The 13,357-nt window shown below is 43.0% G+C and overlaps 1 protein-coding gene across 2 annotated transcripts in view; it reads left to right on the top strand.

The window, feature by feature from the left end:
• Positions 1 to 11,292, top strand: part of VRK1 (VRK serine/threonine kinase 1) — a 71,509-nt gene extending 60,217 nt beyond the window's left edge. The window contains exons 12-13 of one of the 2 annotated variants that reach the window (XM_054567058.1): positions 6,208 to 6,298; positions 11,133 to 11,292. In XM_054567058.1, coding sequence (XP_054423033.1) covers positions 6,208 to 6,298; positions 11,133 to 11,164 — 123 coding nt within the window. In that variant the 3' untranslated portion in view covers positions 11,165 to 11,292. The remainder of the gene's footprint in view (positions 1 to 6,207; positions 6,299 to 11,132) is intronic. The other variant, XM_054567059.1, reaches the window with a different exon arrangement.
• The last annotated feature ends 2,065 nt before the right edge of the window (positions 11,293 to 13,357 follow it).

The following is a 13,357-nucleotide window of genomic DNA, read 5'->3' as shown; positions in this document are numbered from 1 at the left end:
CTGGAAATTGGATGTATTGGTCTCAGAAATGTTATTGGGAGATTTTTCCAGGCTGTGGTTTCCATTATTGTATGAAAATCTGCCGAGAGTACGTTCTCCGGCTCATAGCAGTCCTGTAGATCACGTGACCCAGGTCCAGCGTGTCACTCAGCTCGCTGCTCATGAACTGCGTGTCTCTCCTAGGGAGACGAGTGTCACTGGGGCTCCGAGGCGGCTGTTTTCCATCCTCAGCAGCCCGGCTTCCGGAGGGAGACCAACAGGTTCGCTGTGAGTAAGCACGGAGACGCGTCGTGCCTACTTTGTGAAAGCAGTGCTTTTGCCAAAAAACGTATCATTGCCCATGGGTGAAGCAATCAATTCTGATTGTCAGCTATATTTTTTCATGTTTTGAAAATTTATTTATTTTGACGGAGCCTAAAAATGCATCGGTATTTATGGGCACACTGATGAAATAGCGAGTTTTGGTGCACCATTTGCAGATAATTACGGTCAGTTCTTCATTCTTCGTGGTATTAGCAGAGTGAGGTAGCTTGAGCTAGTGAAGAGCATGGATATTCCAAACTTTGTTAGTCATGTATTTTAAACATTTTCTTTTGCTGAACCCTTCCTCCAGCCCCTTTAATAGTTATTAGCAAAATGACTTGAGACTGACTTCCTCTTCCTCCTCCAGAGTAGATAGCTAAAAACATTGGCAGCAGAGGGTGTAAATTAAACAAATAAACAATAACAAACAACAAAAACAAAATCAAGGGTTGACCATGAAGTCCTGCCTCTATTACATTTACGTACAGCTTGCTACTTCATAGAATGAAATTCCACGTGTGTGGGATTACGTTGAATACTTTCTTAAGAAGAGTCACTTATGAAACTGTAAAATGATTTCCTACATAAATAGTTTTAGAAATTTAACTTTGTGTGTCTGTATGTTTTATAAAAGAATTTTATAAATTCTTTTTCCTTAACCTTTTTCTTTGTTTTTTTTTTTTTTAATGGCTGTTTTTCAGTTTGAGAATGAAGCCTGTAACAGTGGCAGGCATGCAGTTGGTGCTTAGTCAATCTGAGTGGGATCCCTGCCCCTGCTCGGGGCTGCGGCGGCGGGGGGGCGGGGGGCAGTGTTCCTGTGGAAGGGCATGCTCCCTGAGGGGTCTGCGAATGAGGAAGACCAGAGCCTTGCCTCTGGGAGCGGCCCCTGCAGGAGAGAAATGGAAAGGCGGGTGGCAGTGGCCAGATGTGCCAGACGTGGGCTCTGGCTCGGGGAAGGGCTGCTTCCAGGAGGCAGCACAGCTGGAAACCACGGCTCCGTGGGCGGAGCCGCTGGGGAGGCCGTGGGGCGCTGCGGAAGGAAGTCGCAGGGAGGACAGAGCTCTGAGGTCTTCTCACTGCCGCCAGCGGGGAGCCCTGAGCGGATCCGCTTAGCTTTCTTCTGTCCCCAGCCTCACTTTTTTTCCGTCTGTACAGTGAATTTTAACTAAAACCCACTGGTTTGGTAAATATTGTGGTGTAACACCTGTGTTTGGCTTACCTTCATGAGAGATAGGTCCTACCTTTAGTTTTTGTTACTACACGGTATCAAATATCCTATTTTTGGTTACTACTAAGGAATGTAAAAGTAATTTGTGAAGTATATGCTTTGCATGGTGACTTCAAATGGTCTTAATCAGATAAATGAAATAAGATAAACTGATTAGTGCAGACACCTATTTATATTTAGAATTGTTTATTCTTTGACACGTGCAATACCAAACATTTAACAATCTTAGGTCTTATATTTTACATTTTTATAATAAACATTCATGACTTTTACACCTGAGTACTCATCTCCTTTGCTACAACCTTGAGTCTGATTGGCTTTTCTCAGAGGCTATTGGAAACGTCTAGATGTGATCTTTTGAAGTTTGACTTGGGGAACAAAGAATTGGCTTTTTTTTTTTCCTCTGAAGATTTTTTTATTCTCTCTTCCATTGAAACAGGTTTAAGACTATAACCGGTCTCCAATCAGTATTTAGACTATTAGTAAATTATTACCCTAACCGCATCTAGTTGATTAGTCTTTCTGTTTCTAAATTGGAAGTGAGAAGCTGCTAATTACATTTTAGCCTAGCATATTTGAATACTTCAAAACTACACTGTGTAACATATATGCTAATGCCCTTTGAAATAAACCTAATGTTTTTAAGATAGCCATGCTAAATTAAAAGAAGTCTATCTTAAGTTTATAAGTTATTCTTGTGTGTCATACAGTACAGTCATACCTTGGTACTCGTTGGCTTCAGAACTCATCAAACCCTGTTCTCATTGTATTTGAATGAGAAAAAAATGTTTTAGCCCTTGGCGCTTGCTTGGGACTCGTCGCACTTGCTAGAACTTCTGTGAGTCCTGATGCTGTCCCACAAGAGAAGCCTCAGCTCTCGCCGTTTGCTCGGTGCTCGTCGGTTCTGGCACTCCTCATGAGTCCTGGAGTGCATTAGTGATGAGTACCGAGGTACCACTGTGGGTTGGTTTTATTTATAAATGCCAGTAAAAGTACCTGTGAAACCTGGTGTGGAATATGACAAAATCAGAGATCAATATAGTCACTTTGTGAAGCTGATTTCTGCTCAGAGGGAACCAAATTACAGTCAGCTCCTTGTATCTGTGGGTTTTGCATCTGCGGGTCTAACCGACGTTGGAGCGAAAGTATTAAAGGAAAAAAATCCCAGAAAGTTCTAAAAAGCAAAACTTGAATTTGCCAAGTGCTGAGCACTATGCTGAACCCACGTGAATGCAGAGCTGTGTGGGCACACCCCGCGTAGCCTATGTGCAAATGTGCGTTCTGTGCACAATACCACGCCATTTTATACCCAGGGGTAGAGTGTCCTTGATCTGAGTATCGACAGGGGTGATGGGCCTGGAACCAGGCCCCCGCGGATGCCCATGGACAAGTGTATGCACTTTCCGAAGCCTAAGATGTTGACAGTTAACAAAATGAAGCATTTGGATGATCAGGAGACAGAAGCTGGCAACAGATTGTTTGGAATTGTACTCAGTGCCTTATCAAATGAGTAACATACTTAGATACTGTTTTAAAAAAAATCATTGTGGTAAAATACATATAACATAAAATATAACATCTGAATCATTTTGTAAGTGCACAGTTCACTGATGTTAAGTACAATCACGGCGTTGTGCGACCATCGCCGCCACCTGTCTCTGGAGCACCTTTGATCTTGCAGAACAGAAACTCTGTCCCCGTGAAACACACCCACTCTCCATCCGCCTCCCTGCAGCTCCTGGTGGCCCCCATTCTACTCTCTGCCCCTGAGTTTGGCTTGGCTTATTTCCCTGAGAGTAACTCCCTCAGGGGTTATTTATGTTGTGGTATGGGTCAGAATTCCCTTCCCTTTAAAAAAAAATTATTTTTTTCAATTACATACAAGTTGACATACAACATTGTATTAGTTTCAGGGATACAGCATAGTGGTTAGACATTCATACGCCTTATGAAGTGTTTGCATCAGTACATCTCACAGCCATCTGATATCATACATCGTTGCTACAATATTATTGACTATATTCCCTATGCTGTACTGTACATCCCTGTGGCTATTTTATAACTGGCAATTTGTACTTAGATACTATTAAACTTGAAGGTTTTGGTTTTTTAAAAAACAAATAGATCATAGCCTTTTGACAATTGGCTCTTCGTAAGCAAACTACATGCATTGTTAGGAAAGTTGGGCAGAAGATATCCAGTTGAATTGTGAATTAATGAAATTCCGTGCTTAACCTAATGCATACTGCTTAAAACACAGGTGTTTCTTTTGTTGGTTGAATATGGTCTGATTTCCATTTCTGCGTCATTTACCTGCATGGAGATTAAGAAAACTCCTTTTTATTAAATAAGCTTGAAAACAAGATGAATGCACTAGGCTCTTGGGCAGAATTATTGGATGGCTCTCTTTATAATGAGCATTTAGAAATCTGCCCTCCTAAAACTGAAATGCATTTTCTCCTGCACGGAAGCAATCTAGCACTGAAATATTCCTCCTTAATTTTGGTCCGAGTGAACAAAAGTGTCTGTGTTTATTCCTGCCTAATGCATCACAAATCTGCTGACATGCTAACCTTGGAGTCTCGGCTGGCGTTAATCAGGCCTGTGCACCGGCAGGAAAGACGGACCTAATGCACTCCATCAGTGCGGTTTGCATATGGACGTTCTCGCTGGGGAGCTGCCCCGTGCCAGCTGAGGGTTACCTGCCCACTGCAGTTATTGTATGTAATTATCGAACCAATCTGTTCAGCCCAGCAGGGCTTAGATGGTAATCATGAAGCAACCCTTTGGAAAAGAGAGATGTGAGGCACTTCCCCTTCCCTCATCAGTTATATGAAGTTCCAGCCACCTTACAGCTATTTTTGAGAAGGAACACCTCCATGTACAAATCTGCTAAGTGTATGCTTTTCAGGTTTCCTAGCTTCAGCCAGGTCGTTAGTCTTGCATTGGTGAAGGTTTTTCTTTAGGAACATGGCGGGTATCCCTGAGCTCTAATCTTTCATAGCCCCCTTGAGAGTATTCTGAAACAGGGGGCTTAAAGTAATACATAATAAGAGTTAATGAGAATTGGGACCATTTGGAGGCTTTGAGAGGAGGTGGTTTGAGCCGAGTGGGGCTTTCCTGGCGAGCTGTCTCTGGAGCAGAACCCTGGCTGCCGGGAGCAGGTGCTTCGCCCCAGGGGCCCGGAGCAGGGACGAGTCTCAGGTGAGGCTTCGCTTGGTGTCCGTTGTTTGAAACCCTAAAGGAGGCCATTCCGAGGCGTTGTGAATGTGGGCAATGTGCAAAGTGTCAGGTGATTTCCTAAATGATACACACTTACTTTAGGCGACCTAGAGAAGCGTCTGGTTATAATTTGCTTTTTAGCACATTTACATTTGAGACTACATGAAATAAAGTGATGTGAAAAATGCAAAGTTTTAAATTTATTACCAAGTTCCTTCTAGAGTTATACCTACATATAGAGATATTAGGTGATTTAAAAACTTTACACAGGAATGAACTAGTTAGGAAATGGTGCGGTGAGGGAAAGGGATACAAAGCAATCGAATGAACAATTGGGAAGGAAGGGATGGTGACAGAATACTAATTTTTAAGTAACATTCAACTGTAAAAATAAATAGAAAATAGGAAAGACCAGAGAGAGTAGTGGAAAAGCCAAACTGTTTTTGAGATTTTTAGGAGAGCTATGTACTTTTAAGACCCTTCTTTTATAGTACGGTTTCTGGCCCTCTTAAACTTTTAAAAAAATATTCCGGAAGAAAATATAAACAGTCCCCTCCCCAGACACATATCGTAAAATGGGAGAGTAAGTGTCATCGCCCTCAGCGAGCGGTGTGATACTTAGTTTATCAAACACTCAGCTTTAAAAGAGGGTTCCTTTGTAATCAGTCCTGATGGTGAGAGCGTGGCTTTCAGTAATGAACTATCGAAGCACAAAAGGTTAGACGTGGGTATAACAGGTGTACCCGCCATGCGGACTGAGCAGTGGAAGGTTCTCCTAGCCCCCTTGTTTTCTGCTCCCCCCTCCCCTCAGGGGCCCCCTGCCCTGGGGCTGTGTAGAGCGGCCCCGTCCCCGACCCCGCATTTCTCTTTCCTCAGTATCAGTTACCTGCAGTCCGCCGCGGTCTGAACATATTAAATGGGAAATTTCAGAAATAAGCAACTCATAAGTTTCAAATCGTGCACTGTTCTCAGCAGCATGATGACATCTCCCGCCACCCGGCCTGACGGGTGAACTGTCCTGTTGTCCAGCGTTTCCACCCTCCGTTAGTCGCTCAGCAGACGGCTAGGTTATCACATCGACTGTGGGATGCCACGGCCTTGTGTTCAAGTCGCCCTTATTTTAATGATGACCCCAACGTGGAAGGGCAGTGACGCTGGCAATTCACCGGTGCCGGCGAGAAGCTGCGCCGGGCCTGCTTCTGGTGAAAAGGCGTGTGTCTAGGAAAAAATGTGCTGTGCTGTGTATAGGGCTTGGTGGTGCTACCTGCAGTTTCAGGAGTCCACCGGGGCTCTCGGGACGTGTTGCCGCCAGAGAAGGGGGGCTGCTGTTTCTGTATGTTTTGACGCAGCACACCTGTATAGATTCAGATATGTACTAATACACAGAAAGTGTGTGTGTTCGTGTATTTGACCATGGGACCGCATCTCTTTCTCTTTAAATCCTTATGTGTAAGCAGCGGAAGAGAGAAACTGAGGCGCGCACAGAAGCCAGTGTGGAGGACGTGGAGTGCTCTGACGCGCAGACGGGAGAAGGCGTGCAGACCCGTAAGTTGGCCAGTCCTGCCTGTTGTCTTTTTCCAGATGTAAACACAAATTTCCTTTCCTTGTGCTAAATAAGGGGCTGACTATGCAGGTCGTCACATTGAGATTTTATAATGAAGTGTTGCAGGAGAAGATCTTATATTTGTGTAGTGTGTATCACAGTGTCTTTTGTACACACATTGTTTTATTTACTGTCCACGGTAATCATGAAGTTGGGACTGGGAGTGTCCCTCATTATGCAGCTATGGAGCCCAAGACACCGAGTATTTAAATGACAGAGCCCTTGAGAAAGGGTTGGACGGGGAGACCTTGGGGCCAGACCTTCCATTCCTGTACATGTGCCCGGGGAGGGCCGGGGCCGGGCCGGGGCTCAGGCCCTTCGCGCTGGGCTTCCCACAGCTGCCCGGCTCCCCTTGTCCGCGCTGCCTGGTCGTTCCCCACAAAATGCCAGTCTCCTTCTCTCTTGATAGTTGGGATTCAAGGAATCAGAGCCTTGAATCATCATTTTTCAAAAAGCTCTTGAATCAAAAAGCAAGGTGAAAAGGCATTAGGTGGCGCTCAGATGGGGCCGCTGGCAGCTGCGGTGCGGGGCAGCCCCTCTGCTGGCCGGACTGGGCGGGGCGCGGCCTGGGCAACAAAGGGCCGCCTGGGACGGGCAGACCTGCGGAGACCAAAAAAGTGGGAAATGTGTCCGTGGGAGATGAGGCACCAGGCTAAGAAGAGTCACTGCGGCTGCAGTACCGTTTCTTCCTTGTCTGTCGTTTTTCTGGTCTTTGACGTCTTTCTAAGCGGCTGGGCTCACTCAGGTAGGCATCTCATTAAAACGAGAGTGTCCTGCCGAGCCGGGCCGATGGCCGCCGCACCTGCCCGTGGCCTGTGGCCCCTGGCCCTGTGCACGCCTGTCAAAGAGAGTCACCTCCGGCCTGATTTTGTCAACATTTTATTACGTATCACGGCTGGAACATCCTTGGGTTTACCTGGATTGACCCAGGAGTACACTTGGGATACGTGACGAGCAGGTCCAAGTTCTGAAGTCGTCCCGGCCCTTTCTGCAGCCGTGTCCCTCCCCCTGCTGGTTCCCCTCCCGCCCTCTTGCTCACTGCCTTACCTCACGGGAGTGAGGGCTCCTGGGGAGCTGTGTCAGCCCGAGGCAGCAGTAGCTGCTGCCACTGACTGGAAGCAGAATTAGGGAGCATTGACACAGATAGAGTCCTGTTCTCATTTTAAAACCCCCCTTGAATTCCACAGCGGGCAGTTTCAGTTTAGGAAGGGCCCGGGATTGTCCAGTGAGGCGGGTGCACACCTAGAGCAGGTGAGCTCGCAGGCTGCGTGGGGAACCAGCTTCTCCTCGCTGCCCGGGGTGCTGCTACCCGAACTTGGCCCACCGGGCATCTGAGGCAGTAGTTTGGGTGCACATATGATTTTAAATTTGATTATAATTATAAAAAATGTTTTTTGTCCCTAAAATTTTAATTGAAGGCCCTTAAACTGGTAGTTTTTACTGTGAGAAAATATGTTAATATTTTTGTTTTATTTAATAGTGACAAAATGAGAGAGTAGCTCCCATTGCTAATTTAAGAAGTCAGATTTTTTGATATAAAAATGTGAAGAATAATCATATTCTTCTTTATTCACAAACTCTGAATTGCTTTACTTAAATACTGTTTATTTTCTCATTGTAATTTCTTTTTCCCTAAAGTATAAGGCTAGTTAAAGTATTTTACTATCTAAATATTGAAAAATGAGAGAAATACCTCCTGAGATGATAAAATATTATTGCTTCTATAGCCAATAAATAAATAAATAAATAAATAAATAAATAAATAAATAAAGCCTGGGGGTCAGGAAAATGTACATACTTGTATTTATCAGTTTAAAGTAACTTGAAGAAAGCACATTATTATGTTTGAATTTTTAAAAAAATATGTAATCCAATTCAGTGAATTCTGTTTTAGAGCTTTAAGATTTTGTGTCATAAACGTGTTTGAAGAATGGTTACCTCTCACAGCAGCTTTAGAAATGTCAGTTTCTTCATTAACAATTTTATTTTCAAACACAATTTATGGTTTACAATATGGTAAGAGATTTTTCTCACTGTGTGATCTTTTAGAATGCTGTGCCTAGCAAAATGGGAGCAACTTCCCTTTAATATCTATTTAGACCATTTTAAAAACGTGTATAATTTTCTTGATACACCTAAACTCATTTCGACTAGTTGGGGGTCTATTGTGTAAGAACATGCTCTGAAAGCTTTCAAAATGTGTATTGTGTAGGTTTTCTCAAAGAAAGAGAGGGGGTGAGGGCTGGTTTTCAAGAAGAACAGAGGCCTGTAATCCTTTTATTTTTATGCAAGGCATAATTTTTACCAATTGAGAAAATTTGGTTATTTGCTGCAAATAATTTCTTTCCCCCACAAAATGATAAGCCTTAAAAAACCATATGTATTGTGGTGTTTCAAAACCATGCCAGTATTTCAGAATTGGACTAAAAATTAGTTAATGTAGCCATGATATTTATGGCTTGTATACTCGTACTTTGCCATTACTGTTCACAGAATGGACAGTATACAACAGTAGCCTTGTTGGTGTTTTTTTATCTTTGAAGTACCTTGGATTTTGGACCACCCTTGAAGATTCTTTAAGGAAAGCATGATTTATATTTACCTCTTGAATATCTATGGTCTAGTTAAGAAGGAGATATTTTTAAGGGCACTCTACATAGGCATTTCCCACTTGTTTTTTACCTTCTGCATTATAAATTCATAGAGTATCCCCAAACTTTACATTCTGTTTTTCAAATACTAAATTATACACTTACTAGTTTTGCGATTGGAACTTTTACTAGTAGTAGCGTATTATGGAAATGAGTATATTTTTCAAAGAGATGAGAAGAGAAATACATTTTTCTGCAGCAGTTAGAATTATTAAGGAAATATTGAATTAATACATGCAGCAAAGTATGTAAGTTGCATAATACTGATTATATAATACATTCCAGGTGTTGATGACATTGGACTTTAAATCTAGATTGAAGGGATGAGCAGCAATGATATTTATTTTGAGTGAAATGTCAGATTAGGACGTTAATGAGACCCTATTACTTGAATATAGATAGCTGTAATCGTTGTTAACGTTAATGTTCTTAGTATGGAACTGTAGATTCAAAAGGTATTGAAAGGGAGATGTGCCATAGTATTGATTATTGGCCTTGATCTTGTGATACCATTTAGCCAATCTCAGAAGATCACAACATTTTCAGTTTTCTGTGCCAAATTAATTTCAAAATTCTTGATGTAAACAGCTAAAAATCTACCAAGGGATACTTTAAAAGGCCATATCACAAAAATTGAAGGAAAAACTCAGAAGTTTAAACCAACCATATTATAGGCTATACTTTTGAGTGGCAGAAAAAAAGATAGTTTTATATGTTTGAAATTTGCTTTTAATTTAGTGCAGTGATTTTAAACCTTTTTCATCTCATGGCACACATATGCTAATTACTAAAATTCTGCAGCACACCAAAAAATATATTTTTGCCTCTCTGACAAAAAAATAGGTATAATTTTGACTCATTTATACCTGACAGCTATTGTTGTATTGTGTGTTGTCATTATTTTTTTTATTGGGCAGTCTCAGGGAAAAGTGGTCAGTGCCCCTGACTAAATAGTCAGATATTGCATGTTTTAAAAATTCTTGCAGCACACTAGTTGAAAATCACAGATGTAGGGTATGGCAGTTGAATAGAAACTAGAAACTTGGAAAAATTAAAGAAAAACACTAATTTTTAAACTGATCTTCCAGTTAACTGACTAAATAAATCTGTAATCAGAAAACCTTTAGACATTATTTATTATTAGACATGTGTTGTAGATGTTTTGTCCTAGATTCAAAGAATGTTTTGTACACTTCAGAAAGGAAGTATTGATCTCTTTGTTGTTCGGTGCGCTTGTTGATCGATCACGAGCTGCCGCGCTGCCCCTCATGCTGGCAGAGCGCAGCACTGGGCTTCGTCCCGACTCCGCTGCGCTCGAGTGGGAGGTGGCGTGGGGGTGGTGGCGGGGAGCAAAGTCTCCTTGGCGAGGCAGAACTCTTGTGCTCCCAATAAAGAAGTGCTGATTTGTTCCAACCCAGGAACAGTTGCATAGGAACTGTCATAAGTCACGTAGACGAGCCTCTTCTAGAAGGCTGCACAGGCGGGATCTTCTTAATTCCTAGTGGTAAAGACTGGGGGTAGTCACATGCACTCCCGCCTAAACAGTGCGGGTAAACCAGGTTTTTACAGGCCACATGGTGGTGTGGGGGTTGACTGTGGGAGCTGGGGGGTGGGCTGGGCGGAGGAGGCCAGAGGGGGCAAAAATTGGGACAACTGTGATAGAATAACAATAAAAATAAGTAAATAAAAGGCAGCACATTTAGAATAAAATGCCTTGCTTTTCATAAGATGCATAACCTCGTCAAGTTCCCCAAGGAGTGAATACTTAACTTGTATAGTTTACATTTGGGTTGATGTTTTAAATTCTACAATAAGGTTTTTGGGAGAAATACTGTATTTCAGGAGCAGTGTAAACTGGGTATGTTTTACCAGTGGAGGAGTTTTGCTGCTACTTAAAAGGTAGACTTTGGCAGCATATTTTTTTGACATATTAAAAAATTGACACAATTTTCTAAAATGTTCAGGGCGTTAACAGTGATACCTTTGTATGCATTTCATCTCCACAAATCATCATGGTCAATAAATTTAAAATATTAGTAACTCTATATGGAAATACAGTTCTGTTCTTCTTTTGCTTTTGTAAATTAATGATTAATGTTTTAAATTTCTTTATTTTCTCTTCAAGGTTCAAGAGGGAGAAAGAGAGTCCAGAAGTAAATTACATGCTGTGAACCAGTTTTCTTTTTTTTCTTTCATTTGACTTTTTCTTCTTTTTCTATTTTAAGTGTTTTCATGTGAGTCTTGTGGGTGGGGGTAACAGGAAAATACCAATGTCTTTGAAAAACAATTTTTTTAATTAAAATAAATACTTTGTACAATTTATTAAAGGCTAACTTACAAAATTTCAGAATCTTTAGGTTCTATATATTCTCTTTAAGCTGTCCCACACTGTGTGGAAGTTTCTGGACACTTACAGAACATTACAGTGACACGCACTTTCTAGTCACCATGTATTTCCCGGAGAGAGGAAAATGCTCGACCAAGTCCTTCCTTTTAGGAAATACGAAGCTGAACATAAAGGGATCTTTTTGCTTGATAAAAACCCAGAGTTTGTTGTGGCCATAAGTTTGTTTTGTATTGATTTTGTTGAGTTCTACAAGCATTTCTTAAGCACTTTCGTATGAAAAGAGAGGTGCAAAAAAGGGAAGGGATATGAAAGAAAAAGTGGAGTAATAATTATATATGGGACAGGTCAAATACACGTATTGGAAAGTTAAATTATGTAAGATTTATGTCAGTGTGCAAGCCGTGCGGTGAGGAGGCAGATGGTGACTGCCACGTGGCGGTGTGACTGCGGGGTTTCTGGGCCGGCTTCTCTTAAGGAAATGTGAAATCCTCCTGTGAAATGCACCTCTCTATCTGTCCGTCTCTCTTTCTCGTCTGTATCTCTCCTCCTCACTCTCTCTTTATATTTGATTGTTCACGTACAGATTATTTTTCTTACAAGTTTCATTTTCTTACAGCATCTATTTGTCCAGTAAACCAAAAACTTGAAGGTTTTGGTGATTAGAAATGTTAATGTGTGGACTTTCTATAGTTGCCCGGGCACAGAAGCTTGGAATTGAAACATTTATGAACAATCTCAAGGTTCCCTGCGGTAGAGAGTCCGAGACTGGCGTGTCCCAGTGCTGACAGGCCTCGCCGGCGGCGTCCGGTGCGGTGTGGTGAGATGGTGCGGGGCGCTCTTGTATTGCACCGTGGAAGCATTTATTTTAACATGGATTCAGAACGCAAGTAGCACGTTAAACCAGTGATTTTCTGCACTGCTCAGGACAAGAATAATGTAGGTATTTCAGTGTTTACAACAGCAGGTTGATGTGAGGAAAATGTTCAGCAGTAGCATGGGTGACACATAGACCAGCAGTCGCCCAGGTCGCACCTGTGTGAGCAGCTCCGGACCCGCACAGACTGTAACTTTCGCTCTCCACTGCGGACATCGAATTGTCCCGTGAAGCATTTGCCCCTGTAGAGGTTGCACACTGAAAACTGCAGGACCGACCTGCAGACTTGCCTGGAGAGGTTCCTCTCCAGTGCCTGCTGCGGCCCTCGGCCCGAGTCTTCGCAGAGCGGAGAGCCCGGCTCGGGCAGAGACCGCTGCTGCCTGCGGAGCGCTGGGTTCTGGAGCCCATCCGTGTCGCGGTCCCGAGTTTATTTGTAACACCCAGATCAACTCTCAGGTTCTGTTTCAAACACATTGATGCCTAAAAAAGGATACAATGTGTGTGGTGTGTTTTTGTGTATATGCCTTAGCCTTTTTTATTTTTCCAAACACAAAAACATAGCAAAACCTGTGGGTTAAATATTAAGAAAACAAATATTTCCTCACATACTGTTTTTAACAAGTGCTGGCATTTTCTCGAACGTCACTCTGCTGGCAGGGCTGCAGGAGGCAGAACCAGCGGCCCCAGCAGCCGGTCCGACGGCGCAGCTGCGGCGCTGTTCCGTGGGCGTCCGTCCTGCCAGCGCCAGCGCCTCGTACCTTTCTTTAAACAAGAAAGGTTAAATAGCTCTCCTGTCATTCAGCCTCCTCCTCCTCCTCCTCCTCTTGCTGCTGCTGCTTCCTCTTCCTCTTCTTCCTCCTCCCATTCCCCGCATCAGTGGGTTTTGCCACTTTGTTCACCCTCCACAGTTCAGCTTCCACACCTGACAGGTGTTCCTCACCGTTTTGTCGCCGCCTCTGCCATTTTCTCAGGTCTGTCGAGGACCGACACCCCTGGGCCCAGCTCCTGTTCTTCACACAGTGGGACCGTGGGGGCTCTGTGTTTTCTAGAAAGCCTCCAGTACATCTTAGGGACTGACAAAGCCCTGCAGTGGGAGAGCTTCGAGGTGGTCTTCAGAAGTCCTCTCCTA

The sequence above is a fragment of the Pteronotus mesoamericanus genome, unplaced genomic scaffold, assembly GCF_021234165.1.
Source record: "Pteronotus mesoamericanus isolate MK-2021 breed Mesoamerican mustached bat unplaced genomic scaffold, CSHL_Meso_final contig_182, whole genome shotgun sequence".
Lineage (NCBI taxonomy): Eukaryota > Metazoa > Chordata > Mammalia > Chiroptera > Mormoopidae > Pteronotus > Pteronotus mesoamericanus.
The sequence above is the reverse complement of the archived record's forward strand: the minus strand, read 5'-3'. Positions and strand labels throughout refer to the sequence as shown.